Below are 22,994 nucleotides of genomic sequence, written 5' to 3'. Positions count from 1 at the left end.
AATAAAAAAATAAAAGCAAAAATAAAAAACAAAATTAAAAATAAATACAAAAATAAATGTAGAAATAAATACAAAAATAAATGTATAAATAGAATTACATATCAATAAATAAATAAAAGCACTCTGCTCTCATATGTATTTATTTCATGCTGCAGACAATGTCAGCTTGAAATGCAGAAGGAAAAACTATTCAAATGAGGGGGCGGTCCTAAGTGTGTCTTGGGTTGAACTGTTCGCTTATTGGTTGATCGACATTTATTTTTGTATTTATTTTTAATTTTTGAATCTTGTTTTTTATTTTTGTATTTATTTTGGCTTTTATTTATTTTTTTATTTTTGTTTTTATTTCCATTTATATTAATTTTTTGTATTTAATTGTTTTATTTTTTTTTCTCATTTTTGCTTTTATTTTCACTATTATTTATTTATTTATTTATTATTTTGGCAGTTTTGGTCCTCCATATCTATCATCATTCACCTCCATATGCTCCTAAGATCTGTACTTCCCTTTTCGGCCAGCAGAGGCCGCTGTTGCGTTAGAAAAGAACACAACCCCTTTTACACACAGTAACGCGTTGTTATTGTTGTCGTTGTCTTTCTTTCCAAGTTGATGGAGTTGAAGTTGACGGTGGACGGCCTGGAGAAGGAGAGAGACTTTTATTTCAGTAAACTACGAGACATCGAACTCATCTGCCAGGAGCACGAGAACGACAACAGCCCGGTGCTCAGCAGGATAATCGACATCCTTTACGCCACAGAGGTATGTCGCTCCATCCGGGACACGCCCACACCAGCATCCTCTCAGCATTTTCAATTATTCTCGATAAAAAAAAAAATTGTTGATATTTTAGATATCTACAAGAAATTAATTGGATTTACCGTAATTACTATAATATAAGACACTATTTTTTTTACCCTGTGTGAGGCTAATTTATGGCTCAATTTTTATGAAATACAGCAACAATTCTTTTGTCAGGAACCAATCACGTCAACATATCATAAAAATCATAAAAATCACAGGAGTTCATGACTCAAGCGTCATTTTACCAACAACACTAAAGTCATCACACAGCAACTGAACCCTGCAAAAAATGTGCAAACGTACCAATATGAGTTTAAAATGAAAAAAAAAAACAACTCAAAATTTTCCCCTAATGCATTGATTGGAGCGCTGTAATGACATCAGCCTCCCTCTGGGGAACAGAGTGACCACTGCAGCGTCATACTTCCATTTCCTATGCATTGTCCTCCAATGAAGTGCTTCCAGCAAAGAAAATACATTATGTGAAAACTGCGAGAGAGAAAAAAAAATTCTAAACCCGTATTGGTACATGTTTGTATATTTCTGAAATAAATAGTGTGTTAAATAAGCAATTATTTAACAAGAATAAAGTCAAAATATTGAGAAAAAAGTCATGTTATTTTATGAGAATATTGTGGTAATATTATGAGGAAAATAAATAAAAAATAAATTATTAAAAATAATAATAATAGAAAGTATATGATATGAGAAATAAACTAATGAAAATATTATATATACTGTAATATATATATAATATTATTATACTATAATAATATAGGAATAAAGTCATAATATTACAAAATTATTTAAGAAGAAAGTTGAAATTTGGAAAAAATTAAAAAAAATGCAAAAATATGAAAAAGACAGAAATTTGTGTTTATTTTTCAAATCCATTGAAGTGAATTTATTCACAAATTTCAAATAGAAATAAACTAAAGAAAATAATATATATATTATAATATATATAATATTATATGTGTTTATAATAATATCATGTATTGGGAAAACTATGACGTTTAAAAAATTCTAAACCCGTATTGGTACATGTTTTTATATTTCTGAAATAAATGTGTGTTAAGTAAGCAATTATTTAACAAGAATAAAGTCAAAATATTGAGAAAAAAAGTCAAGTTATTTTATGAGAATATTGTGGTAATATTATGAGGAAAATAAATAAAAAATAAATTATTAAAAATAATAATAATAGAAAGTAATGACATTATGAGAAATAAAGTAATGAAAATATTATATATACTGTAATATATATATAATATTATTATAATATAATAATATAGGAATAAAGTAATAATATTACAAAATTATTTAAGAAGAAAGTTGAAATTTGGAAAAAAATTAAAAATGAAATAAATAAATAATAAAATAGAAATAAACTAAAGAAAATAATATATATATTATAATATATATATATATATATAGTTATTTTATGAGAATATTGTGGTAATATTATGAGGAAAATAAATAAAAAATAAATTATTAAAAATAATAATAATAGAAAGTAATGACATTATGAGAAATAAACTAAAGAAAATATTATATATAATGTAATATATATATATAATATTATTATAATATAGGAATAAAGTCATAATATTACAAAATTATTTAAGAAGAAAGTTGAAATTTGGAAAAAAAATTAAAAAATGCAAAAATATGAAAAAGACAGAAATTAGTTAATTAGTTAATTAAATGTCTTATGGAGATGTCCCATTTGACCATCTCTGCCCCCTTCTGTGTTCCAGGAGGGCTTCGCGCCTCCAGAAGATGAAGAACTTGACGAGCAAGCCCACCTGGACCAGGATGAATACTGAACCCCCTCCTCCTCCTCTTCCCACCCCCTCCTTTTCTTTTCTTTTCTTTTCTTTCTACTCTCTGCACGCTCTCACCTACCGAACGCCGCCTCACCACCACCATCTTTGTCCATCCCACGAGCAGTACTGTGACGCCAACATATCCCGGAGATCTCTCAGCATGAGCCGAGAAGACCGCCAAAAGCGGGGGGGGGGGGGGTGTAAATAAGGAGGATATTTGCTAAATAGTTATTTATTTGCCTTTTGGTGCCACGTCGCAACACTTTTCCAAGGCGCCGAGCAACAAGTGCTGCCATTAGGACACTCCCGGAGTGATGCTTTTAGTAGTTTATTTATTTAAATTATCCTTTTTTTGGGGGGGATCGACCTCCTAATCGCAGCTGAGGCCTACTGAACGTGACGACTTGCGGGTTTCATCGCCGTGCGGAGGACATGCAGGGCGCAATATCTGAGCATGCGAATGTTACACATTGACTGTGAATGACGGAGATTTTGATGTAAATGTGGAGATGCGGTTTCAGCCTGTCCACGCTCTTCTGGCTCGGACGGGAAATAAGCAGCGTAGCTAATTTTTTTATTTGATTTGAAAGTGTTTTAAAAGGTGAGTCTATACCAACAATTGTCATAATTGCAGCTTTTAACATGTTACTTTGGTACAAAAGAGCACACAACAATACTCCTGTTTTGTTTTGTTTTTTCATGCAACAAGTGGTCTGCTTTAGGAATCTGACGTTTTCAGTAAATAAAACGGTTGTGAAATGAATGATTTGTGTTCTTTTGCGCAGTCTGTATTTTGATGACAACTACCTCAACACGTCATTCAGCGCTCCTTGTTTACTACTACATGACCTAGCTTTGGTTGGGCATTGACCACCAGGGGGATTAGCTCAAATGGTAGAGCGCTCGCTTAGCATGCGAGAGGTAGCGGGATCGATGCCCGCATCCTCCAAACTTTTTTTTTTTCGTGGACTGTTAAGTTAAATAGTCTCCATATTTAGTTCGATATATTTATATTTTTTTTCATCAATTTCACCGCATTTAACATAATTTGAAAGTAAACCATTATATTTGCACAATACTTCTATGGCGTTTATCCTCACTAATGTCTGGGAATATGCTGGACTATGCCCGCTAACTTCGGGCTGCTCAATGGCAGGCAGGGCAGAGACGAACCATTCACTTTATATTCGTACCGATGTCCAATTTACCAATTAACCCAATATGTATGTTTTTGGAATGGGAGAGGAAATTGGAGTAGCTGGAGAAAAATCCCATGCAAACTCAGTGTAGCCAACATGCTAGCCACTAAATAAATTACCGTTACAAAGACGCGATGCAATAGACATCCGGGTCATTCGCTCATTCATTAGATGGGCGTAGGACAGGCAGCTGATCACAGGGGGATTAGCTCAAATGGTAGAGCGCTCGCTTAGCATGCGAGAGGTAGCGGGATCGATGCCCGCATCCTCCAAACTATTTTTTTTTTTTAAGTATATCGTTATTGCTATATAGCGTAAAACGTTAAACATTCATTCATTCATTTTCTACCGCTTTTTCCCCACGAGGGTCGCGGGGGTGCTGGAGCCTATCCCAGCAATTCCGCGTGTAACAAAATCACCTCAAAAATCTGCAAACTTCAAACATCAAAATCTTCAAGTTATGATAGAAACATATTAAAATATCATGCATATTAATTTATTAATGCTTGCATGTTGCGGGTGTAACAATAGTTAGCATAATAAAATACAAACAAAATGAAAGCAACAATAAAAATTAAAATAAATGAATGTGACTTAAATAAAAAAATAAAAACAATAAAAAATAATAAAATAAAAAAAATAAAAATAAAAAATAAAAAATAAAAAAAAATAAAAAAAAATAAAACGAAAAATAAAAAATAAAAAATAAAAAATAAAAAACAACAAATAACAAATAACAAATAACAAATAACAAATAAAAAATAAAAAACAAAAAAACGAAAAATGAAAAATGAAAAATAAAAAATAAAAATTAAAATAAATAAACAAAAGATAAAATAAATAAAAAATAATAATAATAAAAAATAAAAAATAAAAAATAAAAAATAAAAAATAAAAAATAAAAAATAAAAAATAAAAAATAAAAAATAAAAAATAAAAAATAAAAACATTAAAATAAATACAAAAATAAAAATAAAAATAAAAATAAAAATAAAAATAAAAATAAAAATAAAAATAAAAATAAAAATAAAAATAAAAATAAAAATAAAAATAAATATAAATAAATAAATAAATAAATAAATAAATAAATAAATAAATAAATAAATAAATAAAAATAACGTAAAAAATTAAGTTTTTGGGATTTTTTGGAATTTTGAAAAAAAAAAAATAACGTAAAAATAAGACAGAAATTTGTGTTCATTTTTCAAATCCTTTGAAGTGAATTTATTCACAAATGTCAAATATCATACATACATAGTCGGATAATAACACCCCATACATAAAAAGTGACCAAAGAGTGTTTTCAGCAAAACCAACACAAAAAGCCAAAAGGTTGAATTCCGCGTGTAACAAAATCACTTCAAAAATCCGCAAACTTCAAACATCAAAATCTTCAAGTTATGATAATAACACAATAAAATATCACGCATATTAATTTATTAATGCTTGCATGTTGCGGGTGTAACAATAGTTAGCATAATAAAATACAAACAAAAAGCAACAATAACAATAAAAATAAATGAATGTGACTTAAATAAAAAAATTAAAAAAATTAAAAAAAATAATAATAATTAAAATAAAATAAAATAAAATAAAATAAAAATAAAAATAAAAATAAAAATAAAAATAAAAATAAAAATAAAAATAAAAATAAAAATAAAAATAAAAATAAAAATAAAAATAAAAATAAAAATAAAAAAATAAATAAATAAATAAATAAATATATAAATAAATAAAATAATAAATAAAAAAAATAAAAAATTAATAAAACCGAGTACAGTGTAGCCAACATAATAAAAATCCGCAAACTTCAAACATCAAAATCTTCAATTAATGATAGAAACACAATAAAATATCATGCATATGAATTTATGAATGCTTGCATGTTGCGGGTGCGGACTCAGGCCCCCAGCATCTTCTTCACCATGTACCCTGGCATGTTGTAGAGGAAGAGAGCCAAGATGGCGAGCAGCAGAAGAGCAGTCACGATCTTGATGGTGAGCCACCTGTACTGGTCGCACACCAGGTGCTTCGCCGCTTTAAGCGGGATGAGGAACCACAGCAGGGCGATGTCCGGGCGGCTGGAGAACAAAAAAAAAAACGAGTCACAGCAAAGCGAAGATGAGATCTGAGCTCATTTTTTTTTCATACTTGGGTTTCTCCAAAGGTTCCGGCTCGTTGCGTCCTTCACCGGCCGGGCTTTTTTCCGCTTCTTCTCCGGTGAGAAGATGCAGTTCAGCTTCCACTTTTCCCTGAAAAGTTTTTCTGATTACTTCTTCTCCGATTATCCGAAGATGAGCGTTCATCTACCTACCGTGAGTTCAAACTCGTCGTCCTCGTTCCTGGCGACAAAAGGCCACCAGCCTTTAATCCTCTTCTGCTTGAAGATGGACACCATGGGAACGTCGGCTTCGCTGCTCACCATCTCGATGGTGCACTGCTTAGCCGTCTTGGCGCCGCGTGGGAAGCGATTCAGGTCCAGCTCGATGGCGCCTGATGAACACCGCATTAAACTTCAAGCACCAGAAGAAGAACAAGAAGAAGAATATTTCTTCAGACCTAAGAAGTCGTCCGCGGAAAAGTGGTCGGCGTCCCACACTTGAAGGTTGAGGCGAGCCGGGATCTTGTACTCGGTTTCATCCCAAGCAAACATGGACTCCTTCTTGGAGATGACGATCTTCTCCTCCGCCATGAGGTAGTCGAAGGGGTAGATGAAGCGCCAGTTGAAGTTGCCTTCACCGGTGATGGAGTGGTAGTGGACGTCCGTGTCCTGCTTGTCCTCCTGCTGTCCTTTTAGCCACCTGCACCCAACGACAAGGATGAACGGTATCGAACCCGACATCCGAGTTCCGTGCGGATAATCGGGAAAGATCCTAGTCACCCTCTGACAAAAATGTCACTGGACTTCTCTCCTGTGAAGATATCGTCGTCCTCCAGGACCACCTCGTCCGTGTTCCAGATGATGACCCTCAGCTCGAACCTGGACGGGAAAGACCAAACTTCAACCATGGAGACTCACCTTGCTTTGTAGCGTCGCTTAAAATGAACTAAAATAAAGTAAAATAAACTCAAATAAACTCAAATAAACTAAAAGGAACTAAAATAAACTAAAAAAATAAACTAAAATAAACTAAAAAATAAACTAAACTAAACTAAACTAAAATAAAATAAACTAAAATAAGATAAAATAAAATAAAATAAAATAAAATAAAATAAAATAAAATAAAATAAAATAAAATAAAATAAAATAAAATAAAATAAAATAAAATAAAATAAAATAAAACCAAATTAAATAAAATTTCACCAAATAACAAATAATAATAATGATAGTTATAAAATAGAAAATAACATGAATAAATAATGAAATAATGCAACAATAAATGAAACTCTAAGTCATTAATAATTAATACATTTCAGGAAATAAAGAATAACAGTAATTAACATAATACATAAAACATAATAATAAAAAAATATATAAAAAAATGAAAAACTAAAAATAATTAAATAAAATAATAATAAAAACCAAAAATAACAAATAAAATACTTAATTAAATGAAAGAATAAATAATATATTTCACATAATAATAACAATAGTTAGCATAATAAAATACAAACAAAATGAAAGCAACAATGAAAATAAAATAAATGTGACTTAAATAAAGAAATAAAATATAAAAAATGAAAAAAAAAATAAAATTAATAAAATTAATAAAATAATAATAAAAACAAAAATAACAAATAAAATACTTCATTAAATAAAATAATAAATAATGTATTTCACATAATAATAACAATAGTTAGCATAGTAAAATACAAACAAAATGAAAGCAACAATAAAAATAAAAATAAAACAAATGTGACTTAAGTAAAAAAATAAAATATAAAAAATGAAAAAATACAAATAATAAAATAAATAAAATAATAATAAAAAAAACAAAAAATAACAAAAATAACAAATAAAATACTTCATTAAATGAAAGAATAAATAATATATTTCACATAATAATAACAATAGTTAGCATAATAAAATACAAACAAAATGAAAGCAACAATAAAAATAAAAATAAAATAAATGTGACTTAAATAAAAAAATAAAAAATTAAAAAATTAAAAAATAAAAAAATTAAAAAATTAAAATAATAAAATAATAAAATAATAAAATAATAAAATAATAAAATAATAAAATAATAAAATAATAAAATAATAAAATAATAAAATAATAAAATAATAAAATAATAAAATAATAAAATAATAAAATAATAACAATATAAAAAATAAAAATATAAAAAAATAAACAAACAAATAAAAAAAATTAGCTTTAAACAGGGTTATTAAATAATTTAAGTGCAGGTCATTTCATGCCCACATAACGTAAATATGAAGTTGCATGAAATGACAAAAGGTTTTGGCACAACCCAGCGGGCGAACCTACTTCTTTGGTTTCCTGGGTGAGATGTCGAGAGCCGGACCGGGCGCCGCCATGTCCTTGGGGAACATGTCCACCCACATCTCAATCCGCCCCTGATGCAGAGCAAACACAGCACAGCCATTCGTCAGCACGGTGGCGGCGGCAGCGGCGGCGGCGGCCATCACTGCAGTACCTGTTCGATTCCTGGTTTGTCAGGGTGGAGCAGCGGCCTGGTCTCCACGTGCTCCGGTACCAGCTTGCAGCCCACCCGGGGGATCTCCTCCCAGTGCTTGAGCACGGTCAGCGCCAGGTGTTCGTTGGTCTGCTTCTTCAGACCTGACGCACATCATCGGGCCTATCACTCGTGGGGGGGCGGGGGGGGGGGGGGGTTCTCACCGCGGACAAGGAAATTAAAACGTACCGTTTTCATCCTCGATCTCCGTGGGAGCCATGAAGACCCTGTTTTCCACTTTCACCCTGCCGCCCGGCCCGTAGTGAGGCCCGTCCAGCTTACTGTCCTTGCACAGCTTGGCCAGGATCTGCGTGGGTTTCATGGGGTCCCGCCAAATGTTGTAACCATGGCTACGGAGCAAACACAAGTTCCTCTCAATCAGCTAAATTCTTCCATTTACAAATATGGGAAAAATTATAATAATAATAATACTGACAAAAAAGCAAAAATAAAAAAAATCACAATATTACAAAATTATTTAAGAAGAAAGTAGAAATTTGGAAATTTTTAAAAAAGCAAAAATATGAAAAAGACAGAAATTTGTGTTCATTTTTCAAATAGAAATAAACCAAATACGGAAAAAATAATAATACTCATAATAATAACTAAATAATACTGAATCATACTGATAATAATAACTGATAATTATCTATTGAAGTGAATTTATTCACAAATTTCAAATAGAAATAAACTTTAAAATATATATATATATCATAATATATATAATAGTATTATAAAAAAGACAGAAATTTGAAATATGAAAAAGACAGAAATTTGTGTTCATTTTTCAAATCCATTCATTAGAAATAAACTTAAAAAAATAATGTATATATCATAATATGCATAATGTTATTATAAAAAAAAGACAGAAATTTGAAATATGAAAAAGACAGAAATTTTGTTAATTAAAAAAAATATATATATCATAATATATATCATATTATTATAATATTATATGTATTTATAATGATGTAAAGTATTGGAAAAATTATGATGTGTAAAAAGTTACAGTATCATGTTAGAAGAATAACGTAAAAAAATTATAAAAATATGACAAAAAATATTACAAAAAGAACATTTACAAAATTATTTAAGAAGAAAGTTGAAATTTGGAAAATTTAAAAAAAGCAAAAATATGAAAAAGACGGAAATTTTTGTTAATTTTTCCAATTTATTTATTAAAAAAAAATATATATATATATAATATATATAATATTATATGTATTTATTATTTGGATTTATAATAATATAAAATGTTTGGAAAATTATGATGGGTAAAAAGTTACAGTACAAAATTATTTAAGAAGCAAGTTGAAATTTGAAAAATAAAAAAAACAAAGATATGAAAAAGACAGAAATTTGAATTTGTGAATTTATTTACAAATTTCAAATAGAAATAAACTAAAGAAAATAATATATATATCATATTATATATAATATTATTATAATATTATATGTATTTATAATAATATAAAGTATTAGAAAAATTATGATGTGTAAAAAGTTACAGTATCATGTTGGAATAATAACGTACATTTTTTTTTACAAAATATTACAAAAAAACATTTAGAAAATTATTTAAGAAGAAAGTTGAAATTTGGAAAATTAAAAAAAAAACAAAAATATAAAAAAAACAGAAATTTGTGTTCATTTTTCAAATCCATTGAAGTGAATTTATTCACAAATTTCAAATAGAAAAAAAAATATCATAATATATATAATAATATATGTATTTATTATTTGTATTTATAATAATATAAAATTTTTGGAAAATTATGATGTGTAAAAAGTTACAGTACAAAATTATTTAAGAAGAAAGTTGAAATTTGGAAAAAAAAGCAAAAATATGAAAAAAACAGAAATTTGTGTTCATTTTTCAAATCCATTGAAGTGAATTTATTCACAAATTTCAAATATAAATAAACTAAAGAAAATAATATATATATCACAATATATATATTATTATTATTATAATATGATATGTATTTATAATAATATAAAGTATTAGAAAAATGATGATGTGTAAAAAGTTACAGTATCATGTCGGAATAATTACATTACAGTACATTTTTTTTACAAAAATATTAAAAAATAACATTTACAAAATTATTTAAGAAGAAAGTTAAAATTTGGAAAATTTAAAAAAAGCAAAAATATGAAAAAAACAAAAATTTGTGTTAATTTTTCCAATCCATTGAAGTGAATTTATTCACAAATTTCAAATAGAAATAAACCAAATATGGAAAAAAAAAAAAAATAATAATAAAAACGTATCAATCCATGCTAGCAGACCACCACAACGTATGCCTCGGGGATACTGTGGTGTGATGGCGTCGTGCTTACGTGGCGTAGCCGCAGGTGATGCCGCAGGTGGCTCTGTGTTTGCTGTAGAAGCGGTTCTCCAGGTCCAGCTTGGTCTCCCCAATCAGGTCGTCGGTGCCCACCAGGTCCCAGTCGTAGATGGACACGGTGAGGGTGGAGTCCATGGGGAAGGTGGCCTCGATGTCAAAGGACCTGGACAGGAAGACGTAGTTGGCGATGGTGACATTGGCGTTGGTTTTTCCCGCCTCGGCGTTGTTGGTCCTTACTTTCCGAAGAGAGGGTTGAGCTGCTTGGAGATGTAGTTCTCCTTGTCTTTCACTTCCGACCTTCCCAGCCTGATGGTGACGTACGGGTCGGCTTTCCCGTTGATGTCAGCGGGGTGCAGGTCGGTGGCCTGCGGCGGCAAGAAAGCGGCGAGGGTGACATCTTGGACAAAACACATCCTTCAATCTTCTCACTGCTCCTTCGGCTCACCCTGATGATGTACACTCGCACCAGGACGTTGATGGGATCGTTGTGGGGAATGTTCTGGAACATTCCCATGTTGGAGTCAAAGTCTCTCGGATGCTCCTCCGACACTTTGTACATGCACATGGAGCCCTGATGGGACAGTATTGCAATTAGCATTTTTTTCTCCTAATATTCACCCTATATTCATATAAAATAATCATATTTTTCCCTCCTAATATTCACCCTATATTCATATAAAATAATCATATTTTTTCCTCCTAATATTCACCCTATATTCATGTAAATTATCATTTTTTCCCTCCTAATATTCACCCTATATTCATGTAAAATTATATGTTTTTCCCTCCTAATATTCACCCTATATTCATGTAAATTATCATTTTTTTCCTCCTAATATTCACCCTATATTCATATAAAATAATCATATTTTTTCCTCCTAATATTCACCCTATATTCATGTAAAATTATCATTTTTTTCCTCCTAATATTCTCCCTATATTCATGTAAAATTATCATTTTTCCCTCCTAATATTCACCCTATATTCATGTAAAATTATATGTTTTTCCCTCCTAATATTCACCCTATATTCATGTAAATTATCATTTTTTTCCTCCTAATATTCACCCTATATTCATATAAAATAATCATATTTTTTCCTCCTAATATTCACCCTATATTCATGTAAAATTATCATTTTTTTCCTCCTAATATTCTCCCTATATTCATGTAAAATTATCATTTTTTCCTCCTAATATTCTCCCTATATTCATGTAAAATTATCATTTTTTCCTCCTAATATTCACCCTATATTCATGTAAAATTATCATTTTTCCTCCTAATATTCACCCTATATTCATATAAAATAATCATATTTTTTCCTCCTAATATTCACCCTATATTCATGTAAAATTATTATTTCTTCCCTCCTAATATTCACCCTATATTCATGTAAAATTATTATTTTTCCCTACTAATATTCACCCTATATTCATGTAAAATTATCATATTTTTTCCTCCTAATATTCACCCTATATTCATGTAAAATTATTATTCGTTTCCCTCCTAATATTCACCCTATATTCATGTAAATTATCATTTTTTCCTCCTAATATTCACTTGATATTCATGTAAAATTATATATTTTTCCTCCTAATATTCACCCTATATTTATGTAAAATTATATATTTTTTCCTTCTAATAATCACCCTATATTCATGTAAATTATCATTTTTTCCTCCTAATATTCACCCTATATTCATGTAAAATTATATATTTTTCCTCCTAATATTCAACCAATATTTATGTAAAATGATCATTTTCCCCTCCTAATATTCACCCTATATTCATGTAAATTATCATTTTTTTTCCTCTTAATATTCACCCTATGTTCATGTAAATTATCACTTGTTTCTCCCTAATATTCATCTTATAGTCATGTAAAATGATCATATTTTTTCTCCCAATATTCACCCTATATTCATGTAAAATTTTCATTTTTTCCCTACTAATATTCACCCTATATTCATGTAAAATTATCATATTTTTTCCTCCTAATATTCACCCTATAGTCATGTAAATTATAATTTTTTTCTTCCTAATATTCACCCTATATTCATGTAAATTATCATTTTTTCTTCCTAATATTCACTCTATATTCATGAAAAATTATCGTTTTTTCCTCCTGGTATTCACTCTATATTTATGCAAATTATAATTTTCCCTCCTAATATTCACCCTATATTCATATAAAATTATCATATTTTTTCTTCCTAATATTCACCCTATATTCATGTAAATTATCATTTTTTTCTTCCTAATATTCACCCTATATTCACGTAAATTATCATTTTTTTCTTCCTAATATTCACCCTATATTCACGTAAATTATCATTTTTTTTCTTCCTAATATTCACCCTATATTCACGTAAATTATCATTTTTTTCTTCCTAATATTCACCCTATATTCATGTAAAATTATAATTTTTTCCTCCTAATGTTCAACCTATATTTATGTAAAATGGTCATTTTTTTCTCTCCTAATATTTACCCTATATTCATGTAAAATTATTATATTTTTGCCTCCTAATATTCAACCTATATTAATATAAATTTATCATATTTTTTCCTCCTAATATTCACCCAATATTCATGTAAAATTATATTTTTTTCCTCCTAATATTCAACCTATATTTATATAAAATTATAAATTTTTTTCCTCCTAATATTCACCCTATATTCATGTAAAATTATATTTTTTTCCCTCCTAATACTCACCCAATATTCATGTAAAATTATAATTTTTTCCTCCTAATACTCACCCAATATTCATGTAAAATTATATATTTTTCCTCCTAATATTCAACCTATATTCATATAAAATTATCAATTTTTTTCCTCCTAATATTCACGCTATATTCATGTGAAATGCTGACTAATATTCCCAATAGAGTGTATAGAACGTGAAGATTGGGTTTGTACTTTGAATTTCCCAACGATCCTGTCTTCGTCCGTCCCGTTTTGGTCGTCGTCATCGCCGCCTTTCCCTCTGAAGAGGTTGAAACTGTGCAGCCAGTCCTCAAAACCGTCAAAGTCACTCTCCAGCTCCTTGGGGTACACCTTTAGTGTCGGGGACGAGGGAAAGACGAGGGAAAGACGAGGGAAAGACGAGGGAAAGACGAGGGAAAGACGAGGGAAAGACGAGGGAAAGGCGAGGGAAAGACGAGGGAAAGACGAGGGAAAGACGAGGGAAAGGCGAGGGAAAGACGAGGGAAAGACGAGGGAAAGACGAGGGAAAGAAAAAAAGAAAAGAGCTTGAAGCCAAATGTTTGGTGGTGCGTTCAATGACACGACGTACCTTCAGCTCATCCATCTTGTTTTTCTTCTTCTCCGTCGGATCCACGGCCGCCTTCTTCTTGTCCTTCTTCCCTTTGCCTCTCTTGGTGCCTTTTACAGGAGAGTCATCAGGATTGATGTCTGAGTTAGCCATGAAGAAGGGGGGCAAAGGGGGCGGGGCATGGGGCGGGGCATGGGGGGGTACGTCAAAAAGAAGCACAATGCTGTAGACATGAATTCCAACATGAAAGTTGCCAGTGTGCAGCACTGAAGTGGTCTGCCATGTTTCATGCTAGCTCTGTTAGCTTTTTTTTTTAGTTAGCATGCTACTTCCTGTTTACTTCCTGGAACTTTGGGACTTAAACTTCCTGTGCCCGCGCCTTCATCCTCATTCTAATTTCTAATTTTCCCTAATTGACAACTTTCATGGCGGCATATGGTTGATGTGGGAGGGGCCAAAGAGTGGCGGGCCCACATGCGGGTCTTCGGATTCATGTCAGCGGTCTCCACGGAGACATTGGGGAGTCCCAAGTACTGCCAGGAGGAACAGAGCCACATGTTGTTAGTCAAACGAGACAAACAAGTCACATGACTCCTTTGGAATCCTTCCATGCACTACGAAGGCAGGGGTCCTACAAAGGACTAGAACTAGGCCACCCGAAAATGACTCGAAAAAACAGGTGGTAATATGCCAACAATAAAGTCTGGTTTTTTTAATCAGGCAATTTTCTCCAAATTGGTTATTTTTTAAAAATAAAATAAAATAAAATAAAATAAAATTCATCCAAAATAGAGATGCAATATTAAGAGAAAAAGGCATAATCCCTGTATAAAATAAAATAAAATAAAATAAAATAAAATAAAATAAAATAAAATAAAATAAAATAAAATAAAATAAAATAAAATAAAATAAAATAAAATAAAATAAAATAAAATAAAATAAAATAAAATAAAATAAAATCCATCCAAAATAGAGATGCAATATTAAGAGAAAAAAGGCATAATTCCTGTATAAAATAAAACAAAACAAAACAAAACAAAATATTATAAAATGAATGAATGAATGAATGAATAAATAATATAAAATAAAATTTTAAATAAAATAAAATAATAACATAAATAAATAAATACATAAATAAAACACATTTTTATTTTATTTCAAGGCATTATTATAAAAAATACAGAGAGTTGCAATATTAGAAGAAAAAATGCACAAGTGTACCAAAATAGAGATGCAATATTAAGAGAAAAAAGGCATAATTCCTGCATAAAATAAAATAAAATTTTATAAAAATTATTTATTAAATTATTTATTTTAATAAAAAATGTATTTTAATACAAATTTTATTTGATTTGATTTGATTGTATTTTATTTATTTATTTGATTGTATTTTATTTATTTATTTATTTATTTATTTATTTATTTATTTATTTATTTATTTATTTATTTATTTATTTATTTTTATTTTTATTTTTATTTTTATTTTTATTTTTATTTTTATTTTTATTTTTATTTTTATTTTTATTTTTATTTTTATTTTTATTTTTATTTTTATTTTTATTTTTATTTTTATTTTTATTTAATTTAATTTAATTTAATTTAATTTAATTTAATTTAATTTAATTTAATTTAATTTAATTTAATTTTATTTTATTTTATTTTATTTTATTTTATTTTATTTTATTTTATTTTATTTTATTTTATTTTATTTTATTTTATTTTATTTTATTTTATTTTATTTTATTTTATTTTATTTTATTTTATTTTATTTTATTTTATTTTATTCTATACAGGAATTATGCCTTTTTTTCCTCTTAATATTGCATCTCTATTTTGGTACACTTGTGCATTTTTTCTTCAAATATTGCAAGTCAATCTTTTCTATAATTATGCTTTTTTTCCCGAACATTGTAATGGTATTTTTGTATACTTATTGTCGTATTGTTGCAATTTCATTGTTATAAAATGAGTCCATTATTTGTGTAAAAATATGACTTTTTCTTGGAAAATGATGGTTAATTCTACTACTTTTTGTTATTTTTTTTAGTGTGGTCCTTAATAAAATGTGAAAAAAGCCTCCATGTTCCTGACTTGTACCTCCTCCGTCTGCCAGGTCCACGTCCTCTCTGTCTTCGGAATCCGACAGCGCCCCCTCTTGGCCCTTAAGTGCCTGCAAGCGTATAAGCGTATAAGCGTATTAGTATTAGTATTAGTATTAGTAGTAGTACACGATATCACCACTCTTGGAAACGGGACGCCACCTCCGTCAGGGTCTCAATGGAGGCAAAATACTTGGACCACCAGTCCAGCATGCTCTCATCCAGTCCATCATCTTCCATCTCGTCACCCTTCTTCCTCTTCTTCTTTTTCCCTTTGGCGTCCTTCTCGTCCTCCTTGGTAGACAAAGTGCATCCTGGGAAAGAGTTCAACGTCTCGGACGCTCGCCTCCGCGTTTCTTACCTCAACTTTGACCACAGCGTCCGAACCCTACGTGGGGAAATCACACAAGATGTTGGGTGATGGGGGTGTGCCGGCCACAATATTAGGTACACCTGCCATGACAGCGTCAAGATGGTGCAGGTGTACCTAATCAATTGGCAGAGAGGAGAAAACTCACAGAGTCTAATTTGACCACAGTGTCCATCTTCTTCAAAGTGGATTCGGGCTCCATGCTGACCACCACGATTTCCTCTGGAAGGCAGCAAGAGATGTTTCATTTGCAACGTCCAACAGCCATTCCATTGTACGGCTATTATGCCCTTTTTCTCCTAATATTGCAACTTCATTTTTATATACAGGAATTAGGCTTTTTTTCGACTAATATTGCAGCATCATTTTTATATACAGGTATTATGCTTTTTTTTCTCCTAATATTGCAACGTCATTTTATATACAGAAATTATGCAGTTTTTTCTGAATATTGCAACTTCATTTTTGTATACAGGAATTATGCCTTTTTTCTCCTAATATTGCAACTTCATTTTTATATACAGGAATTATGCCTTTTTTCTCCTAATATTGCAACATCATTTTTATATACAGGAATTATGCCTTTTTTCTCCGAATATTGCAACTTCATTTTTATATACAGGAATTATGCTTTTTTTCTCCTAATATTGCAACTTCATTTTTATATACAGGAATTATGCCTTTTTTCTCCGAATATTGCAACGTCATTTTTGTATACAGGAATTATGCCTTTTTTCTCCTAATATTGCAACATCATTTGTATATACAGGAATTATGCTTTTTTTTCGACTAATATTGCAACTTCATTTTTATATACAGGAATTATGCCTTTTTTCTCCGAATATTGCAACTTCATTTTTGTATACAGGAATTATGCATTTTTTCTCCTAATATTGCAACTTCATTTTTATATACAGGAATTGTGCTTTTTTTCTCCTAATATTGCAACTTCATTTTTATACAGGTATTATGCCTTTTTTCTCCTAATATTGCAACTTCATTTTTATATACAGAAATTAAGCCGTTTTTCTCCTAATATTGCAACTTCCTATTTGTATACAAAAATTAAGCCGTTTTTCTCCTAATATTGCAACTTCATTTTTATATACAGGAATTATGATTTTTTTCTCTTAATATTGTAACTTCATTTTTCTATACAGGAATTGTGAATTTTTTCTCCTAATATTGCAACTTCATTTTTATATACGGGAATTATGCCTTTTTTCTCCTAATATTGCAACTTCATTTTTATATACAGGAATTATGCTTTTTTTCTCCTAATATTGCAACTTCATTTTTATATACAGGAATTATGCCTTTTTTCTCCTAATATTGCAACGTCATTTTTGTATACAGGAATTATGCCTTTTTTCTCCTAATATTGCAACATCATTTGTATATACAGGAATTATGCTTTTTTTTCGACTAATATTGCAACTTCATTTTTATATACAGGAATTATGCTTTTTTCTCCTAATATTGCAACGTCATTTTTGTATACAGAAATTATGCTTTTTTTCGACTAATATTGCAACATCATTTTTATATATAGAAATTATGCCGTTTTTTCCTAATATTGCAACTTCATTTTTATATACAGGAATTATGCTTTTTTTCCTCCTAATATTGCAACTTCATTTTTATATACAGGAATTATGCCTTTTTTCTCCTAATATTGCAACGTCATTTTTGTATACAGGAATTATGCCTTTTTTCTCCTAATATTGCAACATCATTTGTATATACAGGAATTATGCTTTTTTTTCAACTAATATTGCAACTTCATTTTTATATACAGGAATTATGCCTTTTTTCTCCTAATATTGCAACTTCATTTTTATATACAGGAATTATGCATTTTTTCTCCTAATATTGCAACTTCATTTTTATATACAGGAATTGTGCTTTTCTTCTCCCAATATTGCAACTTCATTTTTATACAGGTATTATGCCTTTTTTCTCCTAATATTGCAACTTCATTTTTATATACAGAAATTAAGCCGTTTTTCTCCTAATATTGCAACTTCATATTTGTATACAAAAATTAAGCCGTTTTTCTCCTAATATTGCAACTTCATTTTTATATACAGGAATTATGATTTTTTTCTCTTAATATTGCAACTTCATTTTTCTATACAGGAATTGTGAATTTTTTCTCCTAATATTGCAACTTCATTTTTATATACGGGAATTATGCCTTTTTTCTCCTAATATTGCAACTTCATTTTTATATACAGGAATTATGCTTTTTTTTTCTCTCCTAATATTGCAACTTCATTTTATATACAGGAATTATGCCTTTTTTCTCCTAATATTACAAGGTCATTTTTATATACTGGAATTATGCCTTTTTTTCTCCTAATATTGCACCGGTATTTATGTATAGTTATGCCTTTTTTCTCTTAATATTGCAACTTTATTTTGGTACACTTGTGCATTTTTTCTTCTAATATTGCAACTCTCTATATTTTTTTATAATAATGCATTTTTTCTCCTGACATTGCGACTCCATTTTTTTTAATTATGCCTTTTTTTTGCAACTTCATTTTTATATACAGATATTAGGCCTTTTTTCTCCTAATATTGCAACGGTATTTTTGTATAATTATGCCTTTTTTTTTGCAACTTCATTTTTATATACAGATATTAGGCCTTTTTTCTCCTAATATTGCAACGATATTTTTGTATAATTATGCCTTTTTTCTCCTATTATTGCAATGGTATTTATGTGTAATTATGCTGTTTTTCTCCTAATATTGTAACTTTAGTTTTTGTATAATTATGCCTTTTACCTCCTTGAATTTTTTTATGATTGTGATATGATTATATGATTATTATTCATCTCATTTATTTGTGAGAAGTTACAAGATGTAACTTTCATTTGTCCTCCTGTAAACTTGAAGTGGAAACGAGGGCGCCTGCCCCGCCTAGTTGACGGTGACGGTGAAAGACAGGGTACCCGTGGCGGACCAGTTGTTGGCCTGCTTGTCTGAGGGTCTGTAGATGAACTTCCTGAGGCTGGTGACGGCGTGCGAGCCCACCAGGGTGTAGCGGCCAAATGCCCTGCAGTCCACCACTCGGATGTTGAGGGGCGGGTGCAGCAGCTCGTTCTCCGGCAAATCCTGGCAAAGACATTCTTATCAGAATATTTATAAAATGATAACATTTGTCACATTAATGACTTCATTCGTGGAAAAGGATGACAATTTTATGACCATAGCACGACTTTGAAATATGGCTTTTTTTTTTTGGTCATTTGGTCATTTTGGGGGGTAAACAAAAACTTGTAATACTTGTAATACTGCAAAAAGAGAAAGGGGGAGAGCTTTGGTTTCCTTTCCACTTTCTCATGCACTCCACATCATGACGCACCTGACAAATAAAATAAAATAAAATAAAATAAAATAAAATAAAATAAAATAAAATAAAATAAAATAAAATAAAATAAAATAAAATAAAATAAAATAAAATAAAATAAAATAAAATAAAATAAAATAAAATAAGTAAAAGTAGAAAAGTAAAGAAAAAAAGTAACGTAAAGTAAAAAAGTAAAGTAAAGTAAAGTAAAGTAAAGTAAAGTAAAGTAAAGTAAAGTAAAGTAAAGTAAAGTAAAGTAAAGTAAAGTAAAGTAAAGTAAAGTAAAGTAAAGTAAAGTAAAGTAAAGTAAAGTAAAGTAAAGTAAAGTAAAGTAAAGTAAAGTAAAGTAAAGTAAAGTAAAGTAAAGTAAAGTAAAGTAAAGTAAAGTAAAGTAAAGTAAAGTAAAGTAAAGTAAAGTAAAGTAAAGTTGTCATGTGCGGCATCTAGTACTTTAGCCATTGTGTAGAGTTATGTAACATAAAATAAAATAAAAAAGTAAAGTAAAAAAGTAAAGTAAAGTAAAGTAAAGTAAAGTAAAGTAAAGTAAAGTAAAGTAAAGTAAAGTAAAGTAAAGTAAAGTAAAGTAAAGTAAAGTAAAGTAAAGTAAAGTAAAGTAAAGTAAAGTAAAGTAAAGTAAAGTAAAGTAAAGTAAAGTAAAGTAAAGTAAAGTAAAGTAAAGTAAAGTAAAGTAAAGTAAAGTAAAGTAAAGTAAAGTAAAACAAAGTAAAGTAAAACCAAGTAAAGTAAAACAAAGTAAAGTAAAGTAAAGTAAAGTAAAGTAAAGTAAAGTAAAGTAAAGTAAAGTAAAGTAAAGTAAAGTAAAGTAAAGTAAAGTAAAGTAAAGTAAAGTAAAGTAAAGTAAAGTAAAGTAAAGTAAAGTAAAGTAAAGTAAAGTAAAGTAAAGTAAAGTAAAGTAAAGTAAAGTAAAGTAAAGTAAAGTAAAGTAAAGTAAAGTAAAGTAAAGTAAAGTAAAGTAAAGTAAAACAAAAAGTAAAGTAAAGTAAAGTAAAGTAAAACAAAACAAAACAAAACAAAACAAAACAAAACAAAACAAAACAAAACAAAACAAAACAAAACAAAACAAAACAAAACAAAACAAAACAAAAGCAAAGCAAAGCAAAGCAAAGCAAAGCAAAGCAAAGCAAAGCAAAGCAAAGTAAAGTAAAGTAAAGTAAAGTAAAGTAAAGTAAAGTAAAGTAAAGCAAAGCAAAGCAAAGCAAAGCAAAGCAAAGCAAAGCAAAGCAAAGCAAAGCAAAGCAAAGTAAAGTAAAGTAAAGTAAAGTAAAGTAAAGTAAAGTTACGTTGTCGTGTGCGGCATCTAGTACTTTAGCCATTGTGTAGAGTTCCAGTGTACACGTCAGAAGTACACAACAGCATGAAAACGTCATAGCTAAATACTACAATAGAAGAACTTTGAACATATTTCTGCGTACAGGATACTCACTCATGTAATATTATATAATATAATATACGCACCACTTCAAAGTACTTGACGAGGGTGCTGAAGTTGGGGTTCTTCCTGTAGTTGGGGATGAGTGCCGACTGGACCCCCTTGCCGGCACATTCTATGTCCACACGGGGGCGGTCCACCTGAGCCAGATTGACTCTCTTCAGGTCCCTCAAGCCCCAGAACAAGACCTGGATCCCAGAGTACACGCATGCAGTCAACTCTTATGCAGTATGAACACAGTACGCTGCTACGTTTTCATACTTTACCTCAATCCTGTACTTGCTGAGTACTGGTCTGATTCCCAGCGGAACAGGAAGGAGCGGGCCGCGGTCCATGTCGGCAGGACCCTCAATGGGGGGGAGGTCAGCTTTGCCGTTGGGGCCGATCTAAGGAATCGTTCCAAACTCTTACGTACTTCCTGGTTGATAATAAATACGACCAGGAAGTACGGTCCAACCTGCAGGAGCTCAAACGCCGCCAGCATCTCCCCAGCCATGCCGTTCCCTCGGTAGATCTGATAGTACTCCAGCTGAGGGGGGAAGCGTGGGGGTCCGTAGTGCTCCTCGGCCATCTTGACCACCGGCTTGGCGAAGGTTCTGCCCATGAAGTCCGCTTTGCCCTGAAAAACCGAGTAAAAGCCGACTTCAAACACGCGCATGAAAAAAAACATTATATAAGTATTTTGACGACAAATAACAGCTATTGTTAGGAATGGAACATTTCCCTCTTTTATCATGCATTGTTCAAAGCAGAGTGAAAATATTCCATTCCTAGCAGTATATATTTCCAAGTATTTTGACGACAAATGACAGCTATTGTTAGGAATGGAACATTTCCCTCTTTTATCATGTATTGTTCAAAGCACAGTGAAAATATTCCATTCCTAGCAGTATATATTTCCAAGTATTTTGACGACAAATAACAGCTATTTTTAGGAATGGAACATTTCCCTCCTTTATCACGTATTGTTCAAAGCAGAGTGAAAATATTCCATTCCTAGCAGTATATATTTCTAAGTATTTTGACGACAAATAACAGCTATTTTTAGGAATGGAACATTTCCCTCCTTTATCACGTATTGTTCAAAGCAGAGTGAAAATATTCCATTCCTAGCAGTATATATTTCCAAGTATTTTGACGACAAATGACAGCTATTGTTAGGAATGGAACATTTCCCTCTTTTATCATGTATTGTTCAAAGCAGAGTGAAAATATTCCATTCCTAGCAGTATATATTTCCAAGTATTTTGACGACAAATGACAGCCATTGTTAGGAATGGGACATTTCCCTCTTTTATCATGTATTGTTCAAAGCGGAGAGAAACTATTCCATTCCTAACAATGACTTTGTTTTTATCTGTGCAATTTTTACTAAGATTATTATTAATAATGAATTAATGTAATTATTAATGATTAATTGTTAATTAATTCAATTATTAATAATTAATTAACGTAATTATTAGTTTTTAATTAATTTAATTATTAATTATTAATTATATTTCCAAGTATTTTGACGACAAATAACAGCTATTGTTAGGAATGGAACATTTCCCTCTTTTATCATGTATCATGTATCACAATGACTTTGTTTTTATCTCTGCAATTTTTACCAAGATTATTA

At 30.0% G+C, this 22,994-nt stretch overlaps 2 protein-coding genes and 2 non-coding genes across 5 annotated transcripts in view; 3 read left to right on the top strand and 1 right to left on the bottom strand.

Annotated features, from left to right (window-relative positions):
• mapre3a (microtubule-associated protein, RP/EB family, member 3a) overlaps window positions 1-3,376 on the top strand; it is a 10,638-nt gene extending 7,262 nt beyond the window's left edge. For both annotated transcript variants that reach the window (XM_058056535.2, XM_078799089.1), the window contains exons 6-7: window positions 608-760; window positions 2,563-3,376. In XM_058056535.2, the coding sequence (XP_057912518.2) occupies window positions 608-760; window positions 2,563-2,631 (222 nt within the window). In that variant the 3' untranslated portion in view covers window positions 2,632-3,376. The remainder of the gene's footprint in view (window positions 1-607; window positions 761-2,562) is intronic.
• A 131-nt stretch (window positions 3,377-3,507) lies between these two features.
• Window positions 3,508-3,580, top strand: trnaa-agc (transfer RNA alanine (anticodon AGC)). Its single transcript has one exon. It is a non-coding gene; the product is annotated as a tRNA-Ala (tRNA).
• Window positions 3,581-4,029: 449 nt separating this feature from the next.
• trnaa-agc (transfer RNA alanine (anticodon AGC)) lies at window positions 4,030-4,102 on the top strand. The gene has a single exon. It is a non-coding gene; the product is annotated as a tRNA-Ala (tRNA).
• Window positions 4,103-5,730: 1,628 nt separating this feature from the next.
• LOC131106963 (otoferlin-like) overlaps window positions 5,731-22,994 on the bottom strand; it is a 56,905-nt gene continuing 39,641 nt past the window's right edge. The window contains exons 25-45 of the mRNA XM_078799166.1: window positions 21,831-21,992; window positions 21,640-21,759; window positions 21,400-21,561; window positions 19,526-19,688; window positions 16,715-16,788; window positions 16,558-16,584; window positions 16,359-16,490; window positions 16,195-16,267; window positions 14,119-14,237; window positions 13,743-13,880; window positions 11,267-11,392; window positions 11,059-11,186; window positions 10,814-10,984; window positions 8,660-8,820; window positions 8,432-8,574; window positions 8,263-8,351; window positions 6,712-6,810; window positions 6,390-6,631; window positions 6,145-6,323; window positions 5,982-6,082; window positions 5,731-5,911 (exon numbers count right to left, since the gene is read on the bottom strand). Of these exons, the coding sequence (XP_078655292.1) occupies window positions 5,731-5,911; window positions 5,982-6,082; window positions 6,145-6,323; window positions 6,390-6,631; window positions 6,712-6,810; window positions 8,263-8,351; window positions 8,432-8,574; window positions 8,660-8,820; window positions 10,814-10,984; window positions 11,059-11,186; window positions 11,267-11,392; window positions 13,743-13,880; window positions 14,119-14,237; window positions 16,195-16,267; window positions 16,359-16,490; window positions 16,558-16,584; window positions 16,715-16,788; window positions 19,526-19,688; window positions 21,400-21,561; window positions 21,640-21,759; window positions 21,831-21,992 (2,790 nt within the window). The remainder of the gene's footprint in view (window positions 5,912-5,981; window positions 6,083-6,144; window positions 6,324-6,389; window positions 6,632-6,711; window positions 6,811-8,262; window positions 8,352-8,431; window positions 8,575-8,659; window positions 8,821-10,813; window positions 10,985-11,058; window positions 11,187-11,266; window positions 11,393-13,742; window positions 13,881-14,118; window positions 14,238-16,194; window positions 16,268-16,358; window positions 16,491-16,557; window positions 16,585-16,714; window positions 16,789-19,525; window positions 19,689-21,399; window positions 21,562-21,639; window positions 21,760-21,830; window positions 21,993-22,994) is intronic.

The sequence above is a fragment of the Doryrhamphus excisus genome, linkage group LG19 (genome assembly GCF_037039965.1).
Source record: "Doryrhamphus excisus strain RoL-2023G ecotype Guam linkage group LG19, RoL_Dexc_Guam_v1.1, whole genome shotgun sequence".
NCBI classification, from domain to species: Eukaryota; Metazoa; Chordata; class Actinopteri; order Syngnathiformes; family Syngnathidae; genus Doryrhamphus; species Doryrhamphus excisus.
Note: the sequence above shows the minus strand (reverse complement) of the source record. Positions and strands in the feature narration are given on the sequence as shown.